The 14,523-nt window shown below is 36.8% G+C and overlaps 1 protein-coding gene and 1 pseudogene across 5 annotated transcripts in view; both read left to right on the top strand.

Moving 5' to 3' along the window:
* Window positions 1-14,523, top strand: part of VPS13A (vacuolar protein sorting 13 homolog A) — a 244,743-nt gene that overhangs the window by 202,101 nt on the left and 28,119 nt on the right. For all 5 annotated transcript variants that reach the window (XM_066367951.1, XM_066367950.1, XM_066367953.1 and 2 more), the window contains exons 61-67: window positions 214-356; window positions 1,515-1,596; window positions 5,337-5,450; window positions 6,433-6,508; window positions 6,594-6,757; window positions 7,498-7,543; window positions 7,663-7,786. In XM_066367951.1, the coding sequence (XP_066224048.1) occupies window positions 214-356; window positions 1,515-1,596; window positions 5,337-5,450; window positions 6,433-6,508; window positions 6,594-6,757; window positions 7,498-7,543; window positions 7,663-7,786 (749 nt within the window). The remainder of the gene's footprint in view (window positions 1-213; window positions 357-1,514; window positions 1,597-5,336; window positions 5,451-6,432; window positions 6,509-6,593; window positions 6,758-7,497; window positions 7,544-7,662; window positions 7,787-14,523) is intronic.
* Window positions 11,252-12,164, top strand: LOC136392993 (cyclin-G1 pseudogene; annotated as a pseudogene).

Below are 14,523 nucleotides of genomic sequence, written 5' to 3'. Positions count from 1 at the left end.
TTGTATCATCTTACATTGCCAAATTTAAAATTTATAAAGCAGTGGATTCGATTTTAAATTTCTTTCACTTTTCACTTATTAATTTTGCCATACTCCTGGTAACTTTAAAGTATTATTTATGGTGTAGTGAATTTAAAATAAAATTGAATATTAAAAGTTAATTTTGTCATTATGAAGATACTGATTTAAATATTTATCTCTTTATCTCACTAGTTGCATTTAAGTGTTTCACTGAGTTCGGGTAAAGAAGCAGCTGAGGATTCTGAACATGAAGGACTGATTGCAATTCGTTCTTTAAATCTTTTGCTGAAGAGTATCGGTGCCACTCTTACCGATGTACAAGATGTCGTCTTTAAGTATGTTTAATATTCAAATCTATGAATTGATGAATAGTCCATTTTATATTTACCTAAAAATTATAAGTGAAAAATGTGTGAAGTACACTGCAGATCTAAGGCACAATATAGTTTTTGTTATTAAAAGGAATATAATTTAGGTAATTTACACCACTAACCCTTACCTATTAAGGAAGAGATTAGTTGTTGAATAATTTCCTTAAGACACAGGTGTTTTGGCCTAGGAAAGAATTCCTAAAAATCTTTGTGTGTCCAAAGATGTGGTACTTAAAAGATGTAGCTTCAAGGCCTTTGGGATCAAGAGTCTTCAAAGTATATGTTAATCATAATGGCACTATTAGAGTATCTGAACAAAGAGATAGTCTGAGTGGAGACTTTAAATGAGAATACACTTTTCAGGTGGCCCCTAACACTGTTACTAAAATAGTAGTAACAATCAATGAGTCCAGTAAAAGGTAACTCTTGGTCTGAATAAAGTTACGTTTAACAGTTTAACTAAAGAACATAGGTTTGAAGACATCACATCAGGAATAAGATGAGATTTCTAATCTTGCTGCTATCTTATTTGCTAGCATAGAGCTTCCCAATTACTTGATTGGGTCGATGCTGGGGACAGGTTATAAATAAACTAACCTTGATTCCTTAGCTCTTGGCTGATCAGGCAGGCCTTGCAGCAGCCGAAACCTAGCCATTCTTGATCAACCTATTCTGCTTATTTCAGTGTGTCAAACATTTTCTGTGTGGGCCATGATAGAGCAGAGTAGACAAATATAATAACTTCATGTCCATGAGTGGGATTCCAGGGGGTCTTTGAGTCCTCTTAAGTTATTTGGTAAAGCCGCTAGCAGAGTGGTGCAGCGGAAGCGTGCTGGGCCCATAAATTATTTGGTCAATATGTGTATATTGGTGGCTTTTAGGACAATAAAATTCATAGCTTTATCAGATGTTTAGAGCCTTCTTTGACCAGAATGTGCAGAGATGTATGTAAAAGGGTTGATTTTCTGATAGGCATGGGAAAATGTACTAAAAGGAAATATTTGGAGAAAAATTCTAAAGTAAATAAAACCTTAATATTAAAAGTTCTATCTCTTCCTCCCTCTTTCCCCTTCCTTCCACACATACACACAAATTTATACATTTACATGTCTTTTTTTCCAGGCTTGCATTTTTTGAACTCAACTATCAGTTTCATACAACGTCCGAACTACAGTCTGAAGTAGTTAGGCACTATTCAAAACAGGTTTGTCTGAGATTATTTTACAAAGGGGAGGGTGATATAAAATAGTGAAACTGTGTGTATGAGTGTGTGTATGTGTGTGTACACACACACTTGGCAAGGAGTTAATAGCCGTATGAAACATGTTTTATATTTTCAGAATTGTTGGAAGAAATTGAGACTAATGAAAATTTCAATTTTCTATCCTAATTTTTTTTTAATTATAATTTTATTTTTTTAATGGGGCGACATCAATAAATCAGGTTACATATATTCAAAGATAACAAGTCCAGGTTATCTTGTCTTTCAGTTATGTTGCATACCCATCACCCAAAGTCAGATTGTCCTCTGTCACCTTCTATCTAGTTTTCTTTGGTGCCCCTCCCCCTCCCCCTTTCCCTCTCCCTTTCCCCCCTCCCCCCGTAACCACCACACTCTTATCAATGTCTCTTAGTTTCACTTTTATTTCCCACCTACATATGGAATAATGCAGTTCCTGGTTTTTTCTGATTTACTTATTTCACTTCGTATAATGTTATCAAGATCCCACCATTTTGCTGTAAATGATCCGATGTCATCATTTCTTATGGCTGAGTAGTATTCCATAGTGTATATGTGCCACATCTTCTTTATCCAGTCGTCTATTGGCGGGCTTTTTGGTTGTTTCCATGTCCTGGCCACTGTGAACAATGCTGCAATGAACATGGGGCTGCATGTGTCTTTACATATCAATGTTTCTGAGTTTTTGGGGTATATACCCAGTAGAGGGATTGCTGTGTCATAAGGTAGTTCTATTTTCAGTTTTTTGAGGAACCACCATACTTTCTTCCATAATGGTTGTACTACTTTACATTCCCACCAACAGTGGATGAGGGTTCCTTTTTCTCCACAGCCTCTCCAACATTTGCTATTACCTGTCTTGTTAATAATAGCTAATCTAACAGGTGTTAGGTGGTATCTCATTGCAGTTTTGATTTGCATTTCTCTAATAACTAAAGAAGATGAGCATCTTTTCATATATCTGTTGGCCATTTGTACTTCCTCCTGGGAGAAGTGTCTGTTCATGTCCTCTTCCCATTTTTTTATTGGATTGTTTGTTTGTTTGTTGTTGAGTTTTATGAGTTCTTTGTATATTTTGGATATTAGGCCCTTATCTGAGCTGTTGTTTGAAAATATCATTTCCCATTTAGTTGGCTTTCTGTTTATTTTGTTATCAGTTTCTCTTGCTGAGCAAAAACTTCTTAGTCTGATGTAGTCCCATTCATTAATTTTTGCCTTCACTTCTCTTGCCATTGGAGTCAAATTCATAAAATGCTCTTTAAAACCCAGGTCCATGAGTTTAGTACCTATGTCTTCTTCTATGTACTTTATTGTTTCAGGTCTTATGTTTAGATCTTTGATCCATTTTGAGTTAATTTTAGTACAGGGGACAAACTGTAGTCCAGTTTCATTCTTTTGCATGTGGCTTTCCAGTTTTCCCAGCACCATTTATTGAAGAGGCTTTCTTTTCTCCATTGTATGTTCTTGGCCCCTTTATCAAAAATTATTTGACTATATATATGTGGTTTTATTTCTGGACTTTCTATTCTGTTCCATTGGTCTGAGTGTCTATTTTTCTGCCAATACCATGCTGTTTTGATTGTCGTGGCCCTATAATATAGTTTGAAGTCAGGTATTGTAATGCCCCCAACTTCATTCTTTTTCTTTAGGATTGCTTTGGCTATTCGGGGGTTTTTTATAGTTCCATATAAATCTGATGATTTTTTTGCTCTATTTCTTTAAAAAATGTCATTGGAACGTTGATGGGAATTGCATTAAATTTGTATATTGCTTTGGGTAATATAGCCATCTTGATTATATTTATTCTTCCTAACCAAGAACAAGGAATATTCTTCCATCTCATTATATCTTTCTCGATTTCCCTTAACAATGGTTTATAGTTTTCATTATATAAGTCCTTTACATTCTTTGTTATGTTTATTCCTAAGTATTTTATTTTTTGTGTTGCAATTGTGAAGGGGATTATTCTTTTCAGTTCGTTCTCAGTTGTTTCATTGTTGGCATATAGAAAGGCTATGGACTTTTGTATGTTAATTTTGTATCCTGCGACCTTACTGTATTGGCTTATTGTTTCTAGTAGTCTTTTTGTGGATTCTTTGGGGTTTTCGATGTATAGGATCATATCATCTGCAAAAAGTGATACCTTTACTTCTTCTTTTCTGATATGGATGCCTTTTATTTCTTTGTCTTGTCTGATTGCTCTGGCTAGAACCTCTAGTACCACATTAAATAAGAGTGGAGAGAGTGGACACCCCTGTCTTGTTCCTGATTTAAGGGGGAAAGCCTTCAGTTTAGTGCCATTTAATATGATGTTAGCTGATGGTTTATCATATATGGCCTTTATCATGTTGAGATATTTTCCTTCTATACCCATTTTGTTGAGAGTCTTAAACATAAAATTGTGTTGTATTTTATCAAAAACCTTTTCTGCGTCTATTGATAAGATCATGTGGTATTTGTTCTTTGTTTTGTTGATATGGTGTATTACATTAACCGTTTTACGTATGTTGAACCATCCTTGAGATTCTGGGATGAATCCCACTTGATCATGATGTATTATTTTTTAATATGTTGTTGTATTCAATTTGCTAGTATTTTGTTTAGTATTTTAGCATCTGTATTCATTAGAGATATTGGTCTGTAGTTTTCTTTTTTTGTGCCATCCTTGCCAGGTTTTGGTATGAAGGTTATGTTGGCCTCATAAAATGTGTTTGGAAGTATTGCTTCTTCTTCAATTTTTTGGAAGACTTTCAGTAGAATAGGAACCAAGTCTTCTTTGAATGTTTGATAAAATTCACTGGTATAGCCGTCAGGGCCTGGACTTTTATTTTTGGGGAGGTTTTTAATGGTTTTTTCTATTTCTTCTCTACTAATAGGTCTGTTTAGGCTTTCTGCTTCTTCTTGACTCAGTCTAGGAAGGTTGTATTGTTCTAGGAATTTATCCATTTCTTCTAGGTTTCTATCCTAATTTTTAGTAATGTACTGATTGATATCTTTTTAGATCATTGTGGACTAGACATAAACCTTTAAACAAAATATTAAGTATTTTATCACACTTCAAAAAATAGGTTCAAGGGTAACTATTTATTAGTAACTAACTGCTGAACACAGGGCATTTTTAATAAAATGAAGTTGTTGACTGCTATACACACTGCTCACAAAAATCAGGGGGTATTTCAAAATGAATATGAAGTGATAAAATATCCCCTAATTTTGGTGATCAATCTACATTATTTTAGTGGATTTTTTTCGCCTTTAGAAAGACACCAGTATTTTCATATCACACACAGAGCATCTGAGAAGCTGTTGTAGAGTGGATGGGTCCCTGACCATGACTCACAAAGTCTGGGTTTGGATCCTAGTTTTGCCATTTAACCCGTGTGGCCCTGAGCATCCTTTGACCTGTATGTTTCTCCAGTCTATAAAATGATGGTAGTATTAGCAATTGTCACATGTAGTTGTAAAAGTGAAAGCATTTTGAATATTCTAAATCTTTATGTAAATATCTCATATTATTGCTAATACTCTAATAGCAAATTACTTTTTAAAAACTATGATTAGTGATGAATAAGGTGACATATGGTTTAGGTGTTGGGATTAATGAGAAGGCTTTTTGCCTGAAAAACTGGATGTGTGTACTGAATGCAAGAAAAAATATTAAGTCTGATGATTCAAAATGACTAATGTTTATATTTTATTTTTAGGCCATTAAGCAGATGTATGTACTCATTCTTGGACTTGAAGTTTTGGGAAATCCCTTTGGCTTGATTAGAGAATTTTCTGAGGGTGTAGAGGCATTTTTCTATGAACCTTACCAGGTAAATAAGTTACTTTTACGCTGTATAACATGTACCACTAATACTTTTGAGTAAATAAGGCATTTCAGTTGTTAACTTGAGTTGTAGGTGGAAATAGATTTTGGGAGACACTACAAAGGGACATTATTTTGCAGCAAACAATTGCTGCTTTTGAGCAATTTTGAGGGGAAATTTTTACCTTTTCCCTCAAAATTTAAACTTAAGACTTTACAAAAAATGCACTGACTTTTAAGTGTTCTGTTGGAATATTAAAGATGGATAAACTTCACATTATAATAGAAGGAAGAATATCATGGCCAAGCAGTCTTGCTATGCACAGTAGTGTGGGAGTATAAAAATAACCCTGCAAGCTGGCCATATACAAAGCAGTCTTAATCAATGGCAAAAATTATTTTTCTCTTTCTGTCAGAGGCCCTGGTTGGGTAGCTCAGTTGGAGCATCGTCCTGATGCCCAAGGTTACAGGTCCGATCCCTGGTCAGGGCACATACAAGAGTCAACCAGTGAATGCTCGCTCTCTCTCTCTCTCTCTCATCAATAATTAAATAAAAGCTTTATCAGAGCATTCAAAACTCTACTACTTTCATGCATAAGACTAGGGTAGTGAAAAATATACTAAAATTCATTTATTTCATACACTATTTTAAAACATATTAGGAATTAAAGTGTTTTTATTTATTTTGTAAAAAATTATCAAAAGTAGTGTGTGCTCACCTTCTCATCTTAAAACTTACAATACGGAACAAACATCTTTTGTACACTAGTGAACAGTCATACTCCTTTCTAAGTTTGGATTAACTTCCAACATTGAAACCTTTTTACTTGCAATGTCATGAGATATCTCTGAAACTTCTATTGATGTGAAGTTTTTCTTGGGGACATCTTTATTCTTTTTGTCACTACTGTTTTTCTCATTTATATAAATCAGTTTGTCTTTAAAGGTAAACATAACCTTATTTGTTCTTACTATTTTTTACCCTTTAGGGGGCCATCCAGGGTCCTGAAGAGTTTGTGGAGGGAATGGCACTAGGACTGAAGGCATTAGTTGGTGGAGCTGTTGGTAAGAAACAGAGTGCCTCCCAAGTATGATCATGCTAGAAAGTAATGATATATTTGCTCTTATTAAAGATGATAATTTCTTCTAGGTGGATTAGCTGGTGCTGCTTCCAAAATCACCAGTGCTATGGCTAAAGGAGTAGCAGCCATGACTCTGGATGAAGACTACCAACAGAAGAGAAGAGAAGCCATGAATAAACAACCAGCTGGTCTTAGAGAAGGCATCACTCGTGGCGGGAAAGGCTTAGTTTCGGTAAGACATTTCCCAGTATAGTGAACATTATAGGAAATATCTTTTAAAGCCATATTCTGTGAATAAGGAAATAGACCTATAACTTTCAACTATTATTTGGATGTTGGCAAAACAGTAGGTTGTAGCCTATATAAAATATTTCAGTAGCTTCCAGAAGCATTGTGTTTAAATAAAATGCTTAGGAAATATATTAATCCTTATGGTATCTAGAAAGCAGAGTTCTTTATTTTTTTTATTTTTTTTATTTTATTATTATTATTATTATTTTTTTTTTTTGTATTTTTCTGAAGCTGGAAACGGAGAGACAGTCAGACAGACTCCCGCATGCGCCTGACCGGGATTCACCCGGCACGCCCACCAGGGGGCGATGCTCTGCCCACCAGGGGGCGATGCTCTGCCCCTCCGGGGCATCCCTGTGCCACGACCAGAGCCACTCTAGCGCCTGGGGCAGAGGCCAAGGAACCATCCCCAGCGCCCGGGCCATCTTTGCTCCAATGGAGCCTTGGCTGCGGGAGGGGAAGAGAGAGGCAGAGAGGAAAGAGAGGGGGAGGGGTGAAGAAGCAGATGGGTGCTTCTCCTCTGTGCCCTGGCTGGGAATCGAACCCGGGTCCCCCGCACGCCAGGCCGATGCTCTACCGCTGAGCCAACCGGCCAGGGCTATGTATTTTTTTATTTAATCAGACTTGGTTCATAAAAGTGTCTGAAAATATTACAAATTTTCAATTGTGCTTTCCTTCTAGGGTTTTGTAAGTGGCATAACAGGAATTGTTACAAAACCAATCAAAGGTAAGAATGATAGTAATGATAGTTCCTTTAGGTGATATATTATTACCAAATCTTTCACGGATTGATTCAGTTTTTATTCTTGAGCTAATTGTCTGAAACTTTGCCGTTCTTCTTACTAGGAGCTCAAAGAGAAGGAGCAGCTGGTTTCTTTAAAGGTGTTGGGAAAGGCTTAGTTGGAGCAGTGGCAAGGCCAACTGGAGGCATCATAGACATGGCTAGCAGTACATTTCAAGGAATAAAAAGGTAAATTTTCTTTGATGTGTAGGGTGTGAGTAAAATGCTTAAACCGTGAGAACTGAAATAAACATGCTATTTGGCACATGGCATTTTGTTATGAAACTTATAACATGGCAAAATCCATATGTGTCGCAGAGTCAGTGAACTTCTCAGTAACCAGATGAAAAATAGGACAAGGAACATGCTGACTTCTAATCTCTATTCTGAGAGCTTGAACATTTTCTGTTACTGAATCTTATCCTGCTGTTTTGCTGTTGTTTCCAGCATGGGTCAGAGAGGTCCCTGGACTCTCATCCACTCAGGGCTTCTGCTCTGGGCACCTCTCTGTCTCTAGTTCTTCACAGCATATTCCTACACATATTATCCTCCTAATTCTTTTTGATATATTTTTTAAGGCGTTGCCATTGCATCATCTCAACTTGATAGAGTTTTCCTTTAGTACTCATTCATTTCCAGCAGCCTTGGCAGGAAAGGTTTGACAAGCAAGCTTTTTCGTTATCTTGATCAAAATACATTGCAGTAATGTAATGATACATGTCAGCTATAAAATTAGCAAATATAATATTGTTTCCTTTTTGGGGGAACAAAAAATAACAATTTCTACTCTGGATTCAGACTCATTGGTTTTCACCCTTCCTTTATGATCTCATTTTTTTGAAGATGATTACATCCATTTCTATTTCTCTTCAATTGCACAAATTTTAAAGCATGTCCTCTCTTCCTCCAAATTAAATTTAGCTTAAGATTGAAATTCAGTATTTCCATTATTGTCATCTTTGTTCAAGAAATATTCAACACACACTACAATTGATTAAATTTATTTAGAAAATTAGGTGGGTGGATATCTTCCTAATCTGTTTCCTTTTATATTTTCTTTTGCTTCCTGCTCTGTAGAGATCAGTATTGTCAGTATATGAGTTGCTCCTCTTAACCCTTTGAGTAGTAAGTTTTTTTCATGCTCACTGACCCCCGGGAGTGAGTTTTTTTTTTTTAAAAAAATGAAATTAGTTCCAGTTACAGTTTTATTAACTTAAAGTCATGTTTGTTTGATAACCAATTTATGAAAACAAGAAGAACAAACATTTTCCTTTTTTTAATGTTGCCTTACACACTTTTAAAATAAAATTTTTTTTACTCTGGATAGAGTGGAGACACGAGGACATACATGAACGTTCATACTACTCAAAGAGTTAAGTTAAAATAGTTAAGTCAGTATTTCATACTGCTTTACCATAATTGGAGGTGTTGCCAGTTTTCTAATTTAAAAGATTAGAAAAAAAGGTTTCAGTGTCTTCTACCTGTAACTTTACTTTCACAAATATAATGTGTGGAGTCATAGTCATGAGAGATCAAAAGTCAATGCAACATATGGAATTCAGTGCTATTGAGATCTATGCAGGTGCCTATCCAGAATGGCTAGAATAGCCTTACATTAATCTAAAACCTTGTCATCTATACCTAGCTACATTCCCTTTAAGCAAAATAAAGCATTAAAAAAATAAGACTAAACACTAGTACAGGATGTACTTGTGAAGAAAGACATTGAAAGCAGAAAGGAGCCCTGGCCGGTTTGCTCAGTGGATAGAGCGTTGGCCCAACGTGTTGCTGTCTCAGGTTTGATCCTCGGTTAGGCACACAAGAGAAGCAACCATCTGCTTCTCTCCCTCTCCCTCTACCTCTTCTCTTCTCACAGCCAGTGTCTCAACTGGTTTGAGCATTAGCCCCGGGCACTGAGGATAGCTCAGTTGATTTTGAGCATTGGCCCCAGGTGGGCGTTGCTAGATGGGCCCTGATCAGGGTGCATGTGGAAGTCTGTCTCTCTATCTGCCCTCTTCTCACTTAAAAAAAAGAAAGAAAGAAGAAGTGGGTTATAAGAATAAAAGGTAAGAATATAAATTAGTGGATAAATCTAATTGAACTATATGAAAACTTTAGAACAAATTATTAAAAATAAGACAATTTGAGAAGGAAATGATTGGCATGAATCATTTTAATATTATTATTTCTGAAGAGATTACTATATAATATTTGATAAAATAGACCTTAATGCCAAAAAAGTATTGTTTTGGATAAATAAGATAATTAGCTAATGATATAAAGGACAATTAACCAAGAAAATAATAACAATTTTGAACTTGCACTTGCACTCAACTCACAACAGACTCAATCTTTTTTTTTTAAATTTTTTAAATAATTTTATTTTTTTAATGGGGCGACATCAATAAATCAAGATACATATATTCAAAGATAACATGTCCAGGTTATCTTGTCGTTCAATTATGTTGCATACCCATCACCCAAAGTCAGATTGTCCTCTGTCACCTTCTATCTAGTTTTCTTTGGTGCCCCTCCCCCTCCCCCTTTCCCTCTCACTCTCCCTCTCCCCCCTTCCCCCCTAACCACCACACTCTTATCAATGTCTCTTAGTCTCACTTTTATGTCCCACCTACATATGGAATAATGCAGTTCCTGGTTTTTTCTAATTTACTTATTTCACTTCGTATAATGTTATCAAGATCCCACCATTTTGCTGTAAATGATCCGATGTCATCATTTCTTATGGCTGAGTAGTATTCCATAGTGTATATGTGCCATATCTTCTTTATCCAGTCATCTATTGACGGGCTTTTTGGTTGTTTCCATGTCCTGGCCACTGTGAACAATGCTGCAATGAACATGGGGCTGCATGTGTCTTTATGTATCAATGTTTCTGAGTTTTGGGGGTATATACCCAGTAGAGGGATTGCTGGGTCATAAGGTAGTTCTATTTTCAGTTTTTTGAGGAACCACCATACTTTCTTCCATAATGGTTATACTACTTTACATTCCCACCAACAGTGGATGAGGGTTCCTTTTTCTCCACAGCCTCTCCAACATTTGCTATTACCTGTCTTGTTAATAATAGCTAATCTAACAGGTGTAAGGTGGTATCTCATTGCAGTTTTGATTTGCATTTCTCTAATAACTAAAGAAGATGAGCATCTTTTCATATATCTGTTGGCCATTTGTATTTCTTCCTGGGAGAAGTGTCTGTTCATGTCCTCTTCCCATTTTTTTATTGGATTGTTTGTTTGTTTGTTGTTGAGTTTTATGAGTTCTTTGTATATTTTGGATATTAGGCCCTTATCTGAGCTGTTGTTTGAAAATATCCAGACTCAATCTTTATAAAGCAAAAATCGACAAAATTACAAAATCTTTCCAAATCTCCCATAACGAAAGAATTTAACATTTCCTTCAATGATTGCTATATGAGGAAAACAAAGTTAAATGGTTTGAACAGTTAACAGACTTGATTTAGCCTTCAGTTCCAAGCTGACCCTGAGGGAGGGTGGTATCAGCTGGACAGCACTACGGAGACCCCCACCCAGGAGAGCTCCCCCTCCCTGGGTCTCTGCCCTGTTGCCCCCAAGTCCTCTTACCTCATGGAGCTCTCGGATCTGATAGTATGGGCTGAGGTGAGAGCAGGCCCACGGAGAGTGATTCCAGCGAAGGAGACACATTTGCAATCCAGATGATAGAGGTACTCACAACAACTGACTTTCAGAAACGGCTACACCAGCTGAATGCCTTGTTGGAACAGCAGCCGAAATGTCAGCCAAAGGTCTGTGGCTTGAGACTAATTGAATCAGCACATGATAATGGCCTCAGGATGACTGAAAGACGCAGGGACTTTGAAGTAAAAGATCTTCTCAGGCTAATTCAGTTCTTTGGCTTCGACACAGAGATGTTTTCTCTATTTGTGAATTTACTGGACAAATTCCGGTCCAAAATGAAGATACAGCCCAAGCACCTTGGGTGAGTTGAACCAAGCTGCTTCTGCCAAGCTGCACAATCAATAGACGAGAAAAGGAGCATCCCATTGGCCAAGTGACTTGATCTGAATAAGCCAGTATAGGTTCACAGTTTCAGACCTGATGAGAATGGAAAAGATTGTGTTGGAAAGCCAAAACTACTACTGCCTTTCAATTCCCGCAACTCTCATTCACTTATTCAAGAGAACTTACCATTTGAAAGGAGGAATAGCCTTAATTTTGAAAGATTAGAAGCTCAATTTAAGGCATGCCACTGCAGGATCGTATTTTCTAAAACAAAGCTTTCTGTGCTGGCATTGTCTATCATTGCACTGGAGATCCAAGCACAGAACTGTGTAGAGTTAACAGAAGGCGTTGAATTCTTCAGAAACATTCCAAGATAAATGGCAGAGATTTGACCATCTGGCAAGAGCTCGTATCCAAGTGTTTTAACTGAATATTCATCAAACAAGTGTTCCAAACCAAATATTCAGCCGTTGAAACGGATTGTTGCTGGACAAACTGCATGGCAATTGAAGCATAGATACTACAGAATAACCCACCTTACAGAAATTCCTGAAACAGTTCCTTAATTGGATTATTAAAGCAACAAAAACTCTTTTCTGAAGCCATTCTCTATAATCCTGAAATATGGGTTCCATAATGTATTAGTGGATTTAAGCTGTGAATCTTCAAAACATCACAACTCAATTAGCATTGATGTTCTCAAATTTAGGAAAACTGCCTGACATTATGCTGGAGTGGAATTATGCTTAAATTTGAATTCATCTGAGACATACAAACAAAGCCAAAAAGTAATGTGAAATATTAATGACACACCTAGGAAGGTAAACTGTGAATCTTCACTTCTAACATTGATCCAACTTTCTATATTGGGTCAATATATTTAGGTGGTATTTAAAGCGGTAACCTACTTAAATTTAAATTTTAAATTATGAGGTTAACATCAAAACAAACATTTGATAAAGCACTTTAAAACATAGTAAGGGTCTCTATTTTAGGCAGTGAAAATGGTTTCTTAGCACCCATAATGCACATAATAAGATCATCCCGAGATGCGGACTTTATTTCTACATGGCAATTTTATTTAAATTTGTGGGTATTAATGGTGATGGATGAAGACTTGACTTGAGGGGATGAACACACAATACGGTGTACAGAGATGTGTTATAGAGTCGGGCACCTGAAACCTGTACAATTATGTTAACCAGGCTCACTCCAATAAAATTCAAAATAAAAGTTAAAAGTAAATAAATTTGAGGACATTTTATATAAATCAAGATTGAATACCTAGTAATCTTTGCATATTAATTTATCTTTAATATGTTTTCTAGAAAAAGCTGATGTTTGTGTCCAGGAAAAATGGATTTTATACAAAATCTATTGTTTCAATATAGTCCCATCGACAGAATTAGTTGTAATGTATTACTGACTCAAAATTAATTAACATCACTCTGAAAACTTGCTGATTTAACACTCCAGAAGTTTTTACTAAGGACTGTTTTTATAAAACTGCCATTGCTTCTTTTTTTTGTTTGTTTTTTTTGTTTTTTTTGTTTTTTTTTTCATTTTTCTGAAGCTGGAAACAGGGAGAGACAGTCAGACAGACTCCCGCATGCGCCCTACCGGGATCCACCCGGCACACCCACCAGGGGCGACGCTCTGCCCTCCAGGGGGCGATGCTCTGCCCATCCTGGGCGTCGCCATGTTGCGACCAGAGCCACTCTAGCGCCTGGGGCAGAGGCCACAGAGCCATCCCCAGCGCCCGGGCCATCTTTGCTCCAATGGAGCCTTGGCTGCGGGAGGGGAAGAGAGAGACAGAGAGGGAAAGCGCGGCGGAGGGGTGGAGAAGCAAATGGGCGCTTCTCCTGTGTGCCCTGGCCGGGAATCGAACCCGGGTCCTCCACACACTAGGCCGACGCTCTACCGCTGAGCCAACCGGCCAGGGCGCCATTGCTTCTAATTTAGAATTTTGTTTAAAATGAAAGGGATATACTTTTATTAACTTCTTCTACTGTGCCAACAATAGAGAGTTTCTCTTAAGAAAATATGCATCTTTATAATCATGACATTGCTGAGGTAGTGTTCAGTTTTCTATGAAGTCAGTGAATATAAGGACATCGACAGTGTTAGTGTTACAAATGGTTATTCAGTGCAGTGGGCAGCCTGAGTCCATCCAGGATGACTGTACCCAATTTTGACATCATGTTATGGATAAAATATACACTGGAAAATAAGCCAGAGAACCACACTTTATATTATACTTTTGTAAAAATGTTCTGTACATAACTTTTCAGTTTTCCCAAAAGGCTGATATCTTTCAAATATATTGATTACATCATGTTAATTTTGAGTTGACAGAGGTAACCTAACCAACTACCATTATGGGATATATATTTCAATAAACTTATTGAAATGCAAAAAAAGACTTGATCTAATATGCACATATAATTATTTATAGATTCAACTCATTTTAGAGAACATCTTGTGTGTTCAGACACTTTTAATCACTCAGGGAACCGGAAGTGAACACCTTCACAAAGGTCCTATCCTCATACTGCTTATATTCTAGTGGGAGAGTAATAGATGGAACTAAGTAAACTGATATATATGTGATTTTACTAAATAGTGACAAATTCTATGAAAGAAAATAAAGCAGATTAAAAGATATAAGGAGTTCCAAAGTGGTGGGAAGGAAGGTGGCTATTCTGTATATATGTTCAGGGAAAATCCATCGGTAAGATTAAATTTGAGGAGAGAGACATGAAGGAAGTAAGGTAGTGAGCAGAAAGAATATTGAAGGCAGTAGGAACATCAGGTTAAAAAAACACCTGATGCAGGCCCTGGCCAGGTAGTTCAGTTGGTTAGAGTGTTGTCCTGATACACCAAGGTTGTGAGTTTGATCCTCAGTCAGGCACATACAAGAAGGAA

This window comes from Saccopteryx leptura, chromosome 2, assembly GCF_036850995.1.
Source record: "Saccopteryx leptura isolate mSacLep1 chromosome 2, mSacLep1_pri_phased_curated, whole genome shotgun sequence".
NCBI classification, from domain to species: Eukaryota; Metazoa; Chordata; class Mammalia; order Chiroptera; family Emballonuridae; genus Saccopteryx; species Saccopteryx leptura.
This window is presented reverse-complemented; position numbering and strand designations above follow the sequence as displayed.